The sequence below is a fragment of the Pseudorasbora parva genome, chromosome 12 (genome assembly GCF_024679245.1).
Source record: "Pseudorasbora parva isolate DD20220531a chromosome 12, ASM2467924v1, whole genome shotgun sequence".
Taxonomy (NCBI): domain Eukaryota; kingdom Metazoa; phylum Chordata; class Actinopteri; order Cypriniformes; family Gobionidae; genus Pseudorasbora; species Pseudorasbora parva.
The window spans coordinates 34664846-34680443 of record NC_090183.1 but is presented as its reverse complement, the minus strand read 5'-3'; the positions used below and the strand labels follow the sequence as shown (position 1 = coordinate 34680443).

Sequence of the window (15598 nt, the reverse complement as noted above, 5' to 3'; positions counted from 1 at the left end):
GCCCAATGCGATTTTCTCCATGGGGCGGCCGAATTCCCCACTGAAGTGCCGTAATCGTACTTGCAGTATCGCCAGTTACAGCTAGAAAAATTAACTCTACAGAAGAGCATATCACTAAAATGATATCACATATCATTACACTATATTAAAAAAGAGCATTATATCTTCTTATTTAGTGCATTTAATTCAAAATGGGTTTCTAGGTCAAAACGGCTTAAAATGATGACGCAGATTAAATTATGCATGATGTTGATAATGCCAATAATTCAAATATATTAAAAAGCCCTAATTAGAATTTGAAATAAGGCAAAACCAATTACTTGAAAGAGTAAAATTTATTCCATTTCCTTATTGTCCACTGGACATTCACCCCTCAATTATCTAATCATTTAAACACATTTCATAAATAGAGATCTGCTCATTTGTGAGGTGGACTACTGTACAGAATAAAACCTCAAAAGTGAATATTAGAAAAAAAAGGAAAGAAAGAAATGGGTCACACATGTGGAATGTGGGTTATATATTTACAACATACAATATAAGAGAAAAGGAAAGTAATTCAAGAATTAATGAGCATCTACTGACACAATGCAACTGCAAAGCAACCTGTTGAAATGACGCGTCAACAGGACATACGGGATATTTTAATGAGATTCATAAATATATTTAGATGGTTTGCAAGCATGGGTATACAACGTTACTCTCTAACCAGACAGCAGTTTTCGGCCCCTGAAATAGTGTGAGTGCATATGACCGGTGGTAAAGAAATCTGACGAAACAAAATCAGATACAATCAATGTAGAATCTCTAAATGCAAACAATATCATGCTGTCTAAATCTGCTATGTATTAATTGTTGCTGTACACAAAGATATAATACAAATGAATCACAACAAATATGATGTGAATACTGGCAATCAGAAAAATACGGACCATTATCATGTTGGAAGAGAACCTGAGACAAGTTGTGTATTGGTGCCAACATACAATTCCCTCAAATGCATTAAGAGCTTGTCCATTTACCTTAAATAAAATTCCCTTAAATAGCCCTAACCGGAAAGGAAAGAAAAGAAAGTGATGTGTTGTAAATGGGCCATACGATGTTTACATAAGGCCTAGAACGATATCGGAAATGACTCAGGCATTCTTTAAAAAATGGAGGGGAATAAAACACCCAAACCCACTCTCACTTCAAAATCAGAAATTAATTGCTACACGTCTACTAACAAAAAGCAAAATACAATGTTAGGATTGTCCGTCTACTTATATTTGATGTTCATGATGGCATCATGGAAATCCTTTGCAGGCCCTGATTTAAATATTCCACATTTGCAGTTCTTTTTCCTCATTTTTGATATCCTTAAAATGAGATAAGTGTACAATTATTATCTTATCTTACATGTACTGAAGCACTTTACATGATGATTGCAAAAAGTGGTGTATAATCATATCAACCCAAGGCGGATGGAAATCATGTTCCAAAAGCATACCATAACATGATTATATACAAACTTTGTCTAAATAAGATCATAACGGCAATGTTTAGTACAGATGTTGTTTACTCAGCAAGCTCTGGAACCGAAGACGTGATTTGACCAACAATCTCGTTATAGTGCATTTCCACAACAATATAATCTTCTTTTAATATTGATCACCTGCGCTCTGACGATAAAGACTTATTGGCATGAAACATTTGCAATTAGCATCTTTCAATGTTAATAACATTTCAACATGTACAAATTAAAGACAGCTCTGAGTGCATCATGCGGAAGTCCCGTGGCTTCAAAAATTGCAACGTATGTACAGAGATAGTCTTTAGAAAACTGATCTTGTGTGTATGTGAATGGGTATGTTTTTTTTCCCAGTACATATGTACTGTATGTGATGGGCATATGATGAGACGGCCGTTTTAGTGCAGGTAGCATTTGATCAGAACCCTCTGCAACAACATAAGGGTTCAAATGTAGAAAAACCTTGGTTTATATGGCGTGTAAGTACGTCCCTTAAGTACGTCAGAGCAAAAAAACAAAAAAACAAAAAAAAGTTTAATTTTCCACTTGGCAACATGAAAAAATTGTGAAGGGGCAAAAAAGCCCATTGACGTCTGAGGCCTAATTCACATAATACAGCCAGTAGATCAAATTGAAAAGGGAGAACGCTGAGGGAAATATTATCCGTGACCATCGATCGATGGCGTTCACGTCTGTGAGGTCAGGGATTTTGATTTTGAGCTGGGAAGAGCGTCTGCGTAGCCGCGGTTTCTTCGACTGCGCGTTCCTGTCCATGCTGTGACGGCCCTCGGGCCGCGCTGTGCTCTGTTTGCGATACTGGATCCCTGAGTTATCGAACACCATTGAAGTGGAGTTTCGGGCTTCGCTGACGCTGGTGGTGATCTCGTTCCCGGCCACCTCATTGTGAATCTCCAGGGTGGTCAGAAGGATATTTCCCTGGGAATCCATCTGCAAGCAGAGACAGTCCGTGTTACCAAGTTTATCTCTAGAATATCTACTATTAAAGGGGTGGTTCACCCAAAATTGTACTCAACCTCACTTTGTTCCAAACGTGTATGAATTACTGTATTCTGCTGAACACAAAAGAGGACACTTTAAAGAGTTTCTCTAACCAAACAGGTTTGGAACAACCTGAGGGTGAGTAAATAATGACAGAAAACTTTTCCTTTAAGAACAAAAAACACATATGAATATATATATATATATATATATATATATATATATATATATATATATATATATATATATATACACATACATATTTACATATGTAAATATATATATATATATATATATATATATATATATATATATATATATATATATATATATATATATATATATATATATATATATATATATATATATATATATATATATATATATATATATATATATAGATTGAATAAACTATTCCATTTAAAAAGCAATTAGATTTTTGGTAACACTTTACAATGAGGTCTCGTTAACACTAGTTAACTCTTTCCCTGGCATTGATGGAAATTTCCATCATTTGTAAGAATGCTATTTCCGGCCATTGACAGAATTTCATATTTTCATCATTATATGGGAGGTGGCGCTATGGCACATCTTCTAAAAGAGTACTAAATCTCATTGAAAACATAGTTGAAAACACAAGAGAAGAAGATACAGTAACATGCGATGTCATATGTAATCATATGCATTTGTAAAATAACGCGATCATCAACATTAAACAGCATATAAATCAAAACTGCCTAATGTTAATGAAATGTCAACCCAGGACGAGCTGTGCAAAACACTGGCGGGAAAAGAGTTAGCATAATGAATAACATGAACTAACAATGAGTGATACATTTGTTACAATACAATGCAATATTACTTATTTGTTAATATATTTAATAAAAAATACAGTCATACATTGTATTAGTTCATTGTAAAAAAAGTATTAGTAAATGTTGACGGGAGCATTAATTCTTAGTTAACATCATTCTTAGTTCATGCTAACTAAAGTTTTTAACTAATGAAAACTTATTGTAAGTAATGACTATTATTTAATATTTCAGACTTTACAGGGCAAAAAAAAAAAACTGTGATATGAAAGTCAATTACACAATAAACCCCCCAAAACTACTAAGACATTATCAAAGTACTTTTTTCTCTGCAAGGGAAAGGGGAAGTGTTTTTGAAAAGTGAGGATTTTGTGGTTAGTTAGACAGTAAAACAAGACAGTTAGACAGTTAGACAAGCTACAATGGAGGCGTTCACATGACACATAAAAAATGAAAGAGCCTTCAATGGGAAGAGTCAAGTGTGCTATATTCTTCAAAACAGTTCTTTGCACAAAAATGAAAGACAACTAGATTTATGTGGCCATGTTTTATCATGTCACTTTAAATAAGATTCACGATTATTCAGTTACATTATGTATCCACTACGTTGGAATGCTCACAAGAAAATAATAATGGTATACATGTAAAGCACTGCCATAGGCACATGACACAGAGTTTAATTAATGCTGAAGTGCTGCTCTCCAGTACCACATACAGAATTCAACAGCATACTCCATACTGTATATATGGTACTACAAAACATCAACACGCTAATGCATAATTGCAGTAACAATATAACAGTGAAGTGCTCTAAACAAACCACAAATTTCAAAAAGTAATAATCTGTATAAACGTTGTACAATTGTAATGTCAAATCATATTTAGGTTATAAATGGATGTTTTGTTAATGAGCAGAATCAGAGCAAGTGTAAATAAGAACAAGTTGGGAAAGTTGTTAACCTCACAAGAATCATATTTCGAAAGCAACATTTCTCATCTATTACACTTTAATGTAACCTAGGCGGCATGAGGGAGTCCTGAAAAGCAATATATTTGTCTCTTTGTTATTTTTATCAACAACAAAAGCTTGTTTATTATACGGCACATACACATAACACAATTCATAAGGAAACAGCGAAAGGAAATTACACACAAATTTACATTTAATAAAATATACACACTAGCTGATTTCAATAATTAAAAAAACAACACAGTTCAGGGTTCCAACTCAGCGATTATTTTCCAGGACTTTTCCAGGATATTTGAAATTTTACTACGACTGGAATTCATGCCAAATAGTGCCAAAGTCTAGCCTAGAAATCTAGATGCACCCTAGCGGCAGCAAATCTGATTTGCAGCGAGTGTTGTCTAGGAACTCTCCATAGACTTTTGAGCTGGAAAAAACAAACTCTGGTCAGGCCAATCACATCGTGTATAGAGTCGGTGGGGGGGCTAAACATAATGATGGCCGAGTTGCGGAGGTTCTGCGTGCTTCTTGTAAACACAGAAACTGGCGAACGGCGGTCTTTATAATAAGCTTTGACCGCGACTCTGGAACATGTGAATTTAAGCTTTTCTTTGAGAAAAGAACAAAGAATGGCACTGAAGCCTAAGAAGGGAAGATGTGTACAGAGTTGCGTGTATATGGCGAAAGTTTAAATCTATCAATAGCTCTGCTTCACCTTCGTTGCTCTGGTTGGTTGTAGCGCTATCCTATCGCGTGCAGAGGGAGTTTGAAAGACAATCGTTTATCCCGCCCCTCGGATTGAGCCCTGTCAATGGAGACCAAACCAATGGAGGTTTGGTCTCCAATGTTTGGTTCCAGACCAAACATCTTGATGTGGGTCTGGCTTGCCAGGCAAGCCAAAGTATTTAAAAGGCATACAGTTTATTGCCATGTCTTAACTATAAAAACTGTATTTAATAGGAGCTCTTAATCATACATTATGACTACGGAAGCTTGTTTCTGCCACAAAATAAAAAGTAAAGGTAATTACAAAACAGTTTTTGTTCTTCGACTTTTATATCACTATTCTGACGTTTTAACACAATTGCACAAAAAAAGGTCAGAATTGCGAGATATAAACTCACAAATGTAAGAAAAAAGAATTCCAAGGTCATGTCACAATTTTGACTATATCTCGCCATTCTGACTTTATAACACACAATTGAAAGTTTATTTCTTGCAAATTTGACTTTATAACACAACTGCAACTTTATATCATGCAATTCTGACTTTATAACACACAATTGCATATTAAGCTGCTAACCAGTTAACAATTACTGACTACCGCAGTTAATAGCATTAGCTGACTGCTGCAAATGGCAAAAAATCACTGAACATCATCACTGAAAATACTACACTTACATGTCAAAACTCAGCTTTCCTGAACATCACAAACTGCAACTAGCGCTAAATGTTTGGGCCAGTGATAAACTATTTGTACTCAGCTAAAAAGAAAAAACGAATAAACGTTAAAAAACAAATTTCAGGACAAGATTTTACATTTTCTCAAATTGTCCATGTGTTTTCCAGGACTGGACAATTTGTCATTAATATTCCAGTATGAGTGGGAACCCTGACAGTTTTACTTAAAACAAAAAACGAAACTAGAATGCGTCACATGACCTGCAAAAACGTTTGAGCAAAAATAAAAAATTCACAAAACCTTTTTTCTCTAAGAAATTAATTAAAATAGCAGTTCGAAACAAGGAGAGAGAGAGAGAGAGAGAGAGAGAGAGAGAGAGAGAGAGAGAGAGAGAGAGAGAGAGAGAGAGAGAGAGAGAGAGAGAGAGAGAGAGAGAGAAACTCCCATTGCTAAATGACAGAAGTAATTGCTATTTTGTTGAACAACAAACTCAGGTTATTTCTCAAGAGGAGGTCTCTCCATGATATATTGTTTATTTACTGCTACCTCTGAGTCTCTGCAGTAATAAATAATTCAGAAATACATTCTTGTAAAAATATCTTGCAAGCTCACTTCATAATCTTGATCAGTGTTTGTGATGGGGCAAATGAGAAAACAGCAATAGAACTCGAGTACGGTGGGTATATTGTGTTATGAGGTACTGAAGCAGAATATTCAACTGAATGAAGGACACATGACAAGTGAATTTTATGATAATCTGGCCGACATTTTAACTGGACCACAAATCACACCATTACATATGGAGGAAGAAAAAAGCAAGATGAACAAAATAAGTTTTTTAGTCTTTTCGGTGGTTCTCAACTGGTTTAGAATCAGGACCCACATTTCACATTGAACATCAAGTAGCGACCCAACTAAATTTTGTACAAAATAAATGTCTGTAATGTGTTAAGAAAAAACAAAACAAAACAATTTTGTGTGTGTGTGTGTGCATATATATGCACACACACACACAAGCACAATTATACACAGTACATACACAATGATTCGCAAAGTTTGTTTACATATGTACTGTGTATAATAAATATGTATATATTATATATAAATACACACACATGCATGTGTATATATATATATATATATATATATATATATATATATATATATATAACTTAAATACATTAATATAAGATAAATTATATAAATATACAGTATACATGCAAATATTTATTAAATATATACATGCACTTGTGTGTATTTATATATACAGAATAATTATACACAGTACACACATATATTGTGTAAATACAAACTTTTATTTTGGGTGCAATTAATCATGATTAATCGATTACCCAGCACACACACGCACGCACGCACGCACGCACGCACGCACGCACGCACGCACGCACGCCCGCACTCACGCACGCACGCACACACACACACACACACACACACACACACACACACACACGTATTTTGATGTTTCATGCTCTACAGTAAAAATATAGATCTATTTAATCTGTCTATATTCTACAAAGTGAGAGGTACAAAGAGTCTGATTGAAAACCGCCTTGAACATTAATAATACAACACATTTTAAAGCATTTTCTCCTCCCCTTTAAAAGTTAATATAAGCCTATTTTCCGCTGCTGTGAAACAGACTGACGTCCCACCAGTTGAGAAACACTGTTTGCACTAAATGAGAGGGAAATTGCTAGGAGGTGTTCAGGACGAAGCTTACAAACGTTGACAAAACATCCAGCAATACACACACTCACCCCTCGTGAGTGACGGTGGCCTTGTACCTGATTGGACTGTTTAACAGATGATGGCTTGCAGTTGCCTCCCTCTTGAACAGACTGGTCAGAAAAGCACAAACAAGAGTTTGTCCTCCATCTGAACTTCAGCACAAATGCTTTAACCTCAAAAAACTCAACTTGAGTCTGGAATTTGTCTTTTGATTCAAGGAAAAAAAATGACATATTTCAGGACATTGTTGTTGTTGCTGCACAACTATTCACACCTAAATGTCAGTGGCCATATTTCTGACACAATATTCCAGGGTTAAACAACTGCAAGAAGAATACTGACATTCACAAGGACTGGGAGTGTCTTAAATAAAGTAAACTAAGATGTCAAAGTAATAAAGAACACAGCATCTAAGTCTAACATGGAAATGGCTTACAGTTTAGCAAAATTGTTGCTTAAATTTTTTTTAATAATAAAAGAACACTCAACTGTTTTTAGAAATAGGGTTTATTCAACTTCTTTCCTACATTTAGATGTGTGGGCAAATGCAATTTTTGCATTTTTGACTTGGGACTATATTATGGGGAAGCACACTGCTACTTGGGTGCAGAGTTATCACGTCTTTCATCCTCACGTCCTCTGGCTGTTCAGCGATCACAATGTGTGGCGTGATATCTCTGCGCAAAAGTAGAAGTGCTTCGCCTGTGCTTCCCCATAATATAGTCCCAAGTCAATATCTGCCTAGGAAATGGCCTAGTCTTAATCTGCATCGCTATTTGTACTGCATTTGCCACATATCTAAATGTAGGAAAAAAGTTGAATAAGCCCTATTTCTAAAAACGGTGGAGTGTTCCTTTAAGGATTATTTTAATTATTTTAGTGCCAGCAAGTCTAACACAAGCTCTTGAAGCTCCGCCCTCTTTCTGAAAGGGGGCTGGGAGCAGCAGCTCATTTGCATTTAAAAGGGCACACACAAAAAAGCCCATTTTCCTAACCCTTAAAAAAAGTGATTTTGAAAATTTTGAAGTGAAAATTTTAACATGCTATAAAAATGATCCGTGGGTATTTTGAGCTATAACTTCACATACACATTCTGGGGACACCAGAGACTTAATTTACATTTTGTAAAAAGTGGCATAATAGGACCTCTTTCATTTTATCAGGTAGCAACCAGTGTAGCATGACCCAAGTTTGTCCAAAGCATTTTAAGAGATTTTACAAATGTTATTTTCTTTTATTTTTGTAGTGGTGTCAGTTAATGATGTTGCATTGTTACTTAATTCTGTAAGAAATGCATTGCTTTTTGAATAAGCATTATCATAAACTTTATTACTGTTACTTAGAAAAGTCCCATTCTAGTTTTTTCCCCATTTTGCCTTTGTATTGTCTCCCCCAGGATGACCATACCACAACCTTTTATAAAAAAAAATAATAAAAAAGAGAGGGGGAAAAGAAAAGAAAATCTAACACTCAATTCTTTAGCACACAAAACAGTCATTCTTCACACTGGCATTGCGCCAGATAAAAATGACTTTTACCTTGTTGCCGTCATACTTGCTGCGGTCGTTATTGGCTTTCTCAGCTTTCTCAGCCAATTTCTTTTGCATCTGAGGCCCTCGTCCAAAGAAAATGTAGTTGACAAAAGCATATTCCAGCAGAGCCAAGAAGACAAAGACGAAGCAGCCCATCAGATACATGTCTATGGCTTTGACATACGGGATCTTCGGCAGTGTTTCCCTCAGGTGGGTGTTGATGGTGGTCATGGTCAGCACAGTGGTAATACCTGTATGGGAAATATTTGATTTATTATTAATTATATTTAAGTAATATTAACCCTTTCCCTTCCATTGATAATATTTTTTCTGTAATTTTAGGACACAATGCTTCCCTACCGTTGACAAGTTTTTCCAGTATTGTTGTTTAACTAGTGACCGTGTTAAAGGGTTAGTTCACCCAAAATGAAATGGATGTCATTATTGACTCACCCTAATGTCGTTTCACACCCGTAAGATCTCCGTTCATCTTCAGAACACATTTTAAGATATTTTATATTTAGTCCGACAGCATATCTAAGTGTATGCACACTTTACTGTCCATGTCCAGAAAGGGAATAAAAACATCATCAGAGTAGTCCATATGTGACATCCGTTGGTTAATTACAATCTCTTGAAGCATCGAAAATACATTTTTGTTCAAAAATAACAAAAACTACGACTTTATTCAGCATTGTCTTCTTTCCGCGTTTGTTTTCAATCCTCAAATAAAGATTAGAACGGTTATGAATCAACGTATTGATTAATACTTCGGATCGTGTGTCAAACTGCTGAAATCACATGACATTGGCAATCCGAATCATGAATCAATGCGCTGATTCAAAGCCGTTCAAATCTTTATTTGAGGATTGAAAACAAACCTGGAAGAGAAGACAATGCTGAATAAAGTCGTAGCTTTTGCTATTTTTGGACCAAAATGTATTTTCCATGCTTCAAGAGATTCTAAATAAACTATCCGATGTCACATATGGACTACTGTGATGATGTTTTTATTCCCTTCCTGGACATGGACAGTATAGTGTGCAGACACTTAGATATGCTCTCGGACTAAATATAAAATATCTTAAAATGTGTTCCGAAGATGACCGGAGGTCTTACGGGTGTGGAACGACATTAGGGTGAGTCATTAATGACATCAATTTCATTTTTGGGTGAACTAAACTTTTAAGTTGTGACTTCACGCAAAGTGTGAACAATCGACCACAGAATAATCAATTTGAAAAAAAAAAAAACTTACACTTTCTTACTACTTCTGCAAGTTGCTTGATAACATAACTGCAATAAAGTAGTAAGAAAGTCCAACTAACTTTAACATTTTTTTAAAGTGAAATTAAGTTACTGTTGTACTTGCCAGTTTTGCGCACAGAAACAAGAAACAAGTGATAGAAGATTGCTTACATACATATAAGCTAACCTTAACTAAGCTAAGCTAACCAAATCTGCCTAACATTACCGAATGAAATGTTGAACTGTGAAGCTTTGGCGGTGTTGATGGATTCAATCTACTCTATCTATGTTTTGAACATCGTTCTAAATCCCATCCGAATTAAGTCTTTGACAAAAATGTAATTTTATTTGTGCAAAATATTGTTACCCACATTCAAGTGCGGACTAAAAAGAATGCATGAAGCTAGAATAAGAGGCTCTGTCATTGTTTCTTTTGTTATATTCATATAACAAAATATTAAAGTCAGCATAAAAGTTTTGTTAATATGATGAAAAATGTTGGCGCTGGCTGGCAACGGGCGGGGTAAGAATTTAGTTAAAATATTAATTTAATTTTGCAACAAAAATAGAAAATGTTTTTTTTTGTTACAGAAAAAAAGGGTTGATAGTATTTTCACTTTCGGGTGATCTATCCCTTTAAACAGTCACAATGTATGGTCTTTCAAGGTTTACACAGACGCACAGTCTCAGTACAACCAAGTGTAAGCAATTTGAAAGTACCAACTTATGGAAGGCAGAACACACTGACTGAAATTTCAGGGAAGGACGGAGCCAGGGATGAAAGCGCTCTCATTTGACACCTCTGTTCCAACGCCCACCATGAATCTGGACTCTGAGAATGGGCGCTACAGATTGAGTGCTGTCACAATGTTTAAAATGCCAGATCCGAGCCCTGCTTAGTAAACGGAATTACACAACACTGATAAATCTAGCTTTGAATAATCCACTTATGATGGCAGAAGCCTGGTTAACTTCATAATTGATTGCAATACCAAATAAAATGCTGTTTTATCACATAACTGACAGTCTCTGAACCTTTAATTGCCACTACAAAGCCTCAGCACTGCACCCTTTTGTATATTATGCATTTTGTGAGTACTGACCTAATTAGCCGACTAGATTGGATTCATTTGTACCGAGGCCAGATCTGGGAAATCGAGAATAACATACAGGGTATAAAACAGCATGACTGATCAACTTGGCCACAGCTGAAGAGAATAACCCAGCACTGTTGTTTTTTTTCTTCCCTTTAGTGTCTTCCTCTGTTTCCGCAAGCTTTCCCACACGCGATTCATATTTAAAAGAATGTCTTATAATATAGATTATATTATATAAATAGAAAAGTCAATAGCGTTTCTTCTATTTTCGATGCATTTTATTGATTCTATTCTGTGATACTCTATTCTGTTTATACTGAGTCAATCCTGAGTCAGTATCACTGTGAGTTCAAAGAGGAGCGATACTCCAACTGCTCAAACAAACACCCACTCGAATATGTACAAACAAACACACACACACACACACACACACACACACACACACACACATAGAAGATAACACATATACTGTTCAAACTCCCACTCTATAAAATAGCTCTTATTTTTCCAAACTTCTTCCAAACACCAGCAATCTGCCATTATTCAGAGTTCTCACAAGCGATGGCATTCATGTGTGGTGAATTGTGGGGAATGATGGCCAAAGATAAAATTGTTTTTTTCCTTAAACAGACTATACCACAATAACAAACTGGCATGAAAAAGGATGATTTTTTTTTTGTAGAGACACTAAAAATAGCATTAAATGTGTAATCAGAAAGTTTATACACATTTTAACTCAAAAAACACTGTAGTTTGTAGTTATACATCTAGCCTGTTTATTACTTGATACTATAACAAAACACTGAATATTTTTTTTTTCATTTGATGCCACTAACCAGGATTATTTTATTGTTATAAGCGCTTTTATCAACCTAGTAACTTGTAAACATGGTTGTTTCCAGGCAGACTGATAAAAAAATAATAAATAAAAAACCTGCAGGCTTGCACTCCCACAACTTGTGTGAAGTCAGCCAATCAGATTGGAACTTGCCAATGCTTTCCAGTTTTTTGAGCAATATGTATCAGTCAGATGGTCAGTGAACAGACTGTGGGCGGTCTGAGGACATGCTGTCTGAAACTGAGATTAGTTGTGACATACTGTATCTTGATGTTACTTATAGCTGTTTTTAAGGAGATTTGTCCTTATAAATGGCCTTGATGTAGAAACAAAAGTCACTGTCAGTATGCAAACAATGTCAAAAGCACTATTCCCACAGGATTAGTACTATCTGGGTGCCTTGTGTGATTTATAAATGACCCTATAAATGATTATTTGTGAAAGATGCATAAAGTCACGCAGGAAACAAAAAACAACTAAATGCATATTTTGAGGATATGTTTTGAAAAATGTATTTTTGTCCAAACATTAAATGAGGTTCGAAGTAGTTTGGACCGCAAATTTGATCAAAATATCTTCCTTTGTGATCTTAAAATGAAAGTGACTTTTGGTTTGGCATGATGGGAGTGATGACAATACTTCTTTTTAGATGGACCATCCCTTAACATTTGTAGGGATTTTTCAGCCTTTACTCTGCATATTTAGTAGTTTTACCTTTCTGCAAATCTCATTTTCAGATTAGACATAAATCTACTTCATGAACATCGGCTCCCGGGTAGCGCTGCCACTCAAATCAGTATGTTTGTTGCTGACTCTGCTGTAGCTGTGGTGGGACTTAAGTGTGAATATGTCTGGAGCAAGAAATGGAACTGTCAATATTTCTGTTGCCCTGCAAAGAACTAACCTCTTCCACAACAAACACAGCAAGACTCCATCATATATGAGCTAATTTCTCAAACAAACTGCCAACTTCTGCCCCAAATCGCAATGCAAAACTACTTGAAGACCTCTCTACAGAGGAAGTGATGAGAGTACATCCCGACTATGACAAGTCTGATCTCAGCTTAGATCTCGAGCACTAAAGTTACTGTTACTTTGGGTTTTTCCTCTAATTAAAGTGTAATTAGTGCAGGGCAGTGTGCTTTACAGGGGACCTTGCCTCCGTCACATTCACACTCCCCAAGGAATGCCGTTACCTCGTTAACGAGAAAAGGGTCTCGTCAACTGACTGCAAAGCAGTCATGTCCTAGTTTCTACCCTGAGCAGCATCACATTAACATTTAAAGTTACATTTAGCAGAATTCCTGGAATTACAATTCAGGCACTTTGCTCAGTGACTTGACTGCCCAGAACATCTCAGACATTGTATTTTAAAAGAATGTACATGCTTTTCTTATTTTCTCTTGTCTCCTGACTATTTAAATGGCTTTAATAATTTAGTGTTCACTCTAATGCTGCAGTGAATGGGTTTCCCACTGAATAAAGTGATTTCTGTACAGGATTATGAGGTGAAAAATCTTTTCTTGGATTTTGGCAGTAAGTCTTAAAGGAAAACTCCGGTGAAAAATTTACCTAGGGGTAAATAACAAATGGTTACTGAATAGATTGTTCTCTGGGATGCGTTTTAATGAAAATCGAATGTAAAGAGTTTTATTTTTAAAAACAGATTGGCTTATAATGATTGTATATGGGGCATAGGACAAGTAAAATGAAATCGCTAGTTAATACCACTAACAAGGCTCAAAATAGCCTCACACTAACACTGTAGCATAATGAGTGTCCCTACATGCAAACCGAAGCATTGAGAACTTCGTAAGTGTACAAACAGCTTAATAAGAAGATACTTTATAAAGACAGTACACCACACGTAAACAGACAGTAGCCATCTTAGCCACTCGACCAGTCGAGCCACGAACGCTGTGCTAAGTGAGCTGGTCGATTGGAATTAAGTTTGTGAGCTCTAATTACATGGAAATGCATGAATTATATCTGTTTATTAAAATATATGGTTGACTAACTTTCTTCCGGAAACAACAGACCATATGAGATACGTTTTCTTTCATCACAGTTTATCAGTTCACAGTTCATCACTTAGCACAGCGTTCGTGGCTCGACTGGTCCAAGATGGCTCTTGTCTGTAAATGCGTAATGTACTGTCTTTGTAAAGTAAAGAAGAACCAAAAAAAGAGAAAAAAAGAAACTGTTACTTTTTTTTACTGCACTTATTATGCCTATAGCATCATTAGTCAAATAAAGTCATGCACTACCTTTGCCTATCTTGGTAACACTTTACAATAAGGTCTCATTGGTAACTCTTTATTTCACAGTGTCATTTTTGCTGAATTATCCTGCTGAAACAGCCGCAGCCACCACCAGGGACCATGAAAGGGTGTGCATGGTCTGCAATAATGCTAAGGTGGTACGTGCCAAAGTAACTTCCACATGGATTGCAGGACCGACGGTTTCCCAGCAGAACATTGCCCAAAGCATCACTGCCTCCGACGGCTTGCCTTCTTCCCATAGTACATCCTGGTGCCATGTGTTCCCCAGGTAAGCAACACACACGCACCCAGCCATCCACGTTGGACATGGGTCAGCATGGGCACCCTGACTGGTCTGCGGTTATGCAGCCCCATAAAACAAACTGTGTATTCTGACATCTTTCTGTAAGAACCAGTATTAACTTCTGAGCAATTTGAGCTACATTAGCTCGTCTGTTTGATCGGACCACACGAGCCCGCCTTCACTTCCCACATGGATCAATGAGCCCTGGCCACCCATGACCCTATCGCCGGTTCACCACTGTTCCTTCCTTGGACCACTTTTGATAGATCCTGACCACTGCAGACTGGGAACACCCCACAAGAGCTGCAGTTTTGGAGATGCTCTGACTCAGTAGTATAACCATCCAAATTTGCCGCTTATCAAACTCACACAAATCCTTATGCTTGCTCATTTTTCTGTTTCTAACACATCAACTTTGAGGACAAAATGTTTACTTGCTGCCTAATATCTCACCCACTAACAGGTGCCGTGATGATGAAATAATCAGTGTTATTCACTTCTCCGGTCATAATGTTATGCCTGATCGGTGTAAGTTATATACATTTTGCGTAATTACATGAAACTACCCCAAAACCAAACCAAACCCTAATCCTGCAATAAGTACATGTAGTTACTTTTATATTACTCAGTACTTAAATGTATAGTTACACTGTAATTAACTCATTTGTTAACATTAATTAATGTATTAACTAACATAAACTAACAATAAACAATACATTTTCTACAGTATTTATTAATAACAGTCCATCTGCGTTACTGATGCCTTTATATAGGCTAAATATACATATATTTATCTTAATTTATATACAGTTTGCTTTCTTGCTTTATAAATTAATTTAATGTGTATACAAAAAGACAAAATGTTTTATTGTTTAAAAA

At 36.0% G+C, this 15598-nt stretch overlaps 1 protein-coding gene across 3 annotated transcripts in view; it reads right to left on the bottom strand.

Annotated features, from left to right (window-relative positions):
• Positions 1 to 320: 320 nt before the first annotated feature.
• The window catches only part of gabrb3 (gamma-aminobutyric acid type A receptor subunit beta3), a 68194-nt gene continuing 52916 nt past the window's right edge, over positions 321 to 15598 (bottom strand). Inside the window, exons 8-10 of one of the 3 annotated variants that reach the window (XM_067459964.1) lie at positions 8978 to 9222; positions 7496 to 7549; positions 321 to 2458 (exon numbers count right to left, since the gene is read on the bottom strand). In XM_067459964.1, the coding sequence (XP_067316065.1) occupies positions 2111 to 2458; positions 7496 to 7549; positions 8978 to 9222 (647 nt within the window). In that variant the 3' untranslated portion in view covers positions 321 to 2110. Of the gene's footprint in view, positions 2459 to 7468; positions 7550 to 8977; positions 9223 to 15598 lie in introns of all 3 variants that reach the window. The other 2 variants (XM_067459963.1, XM_067459965.1) reach the window with 2 other exon arrangements.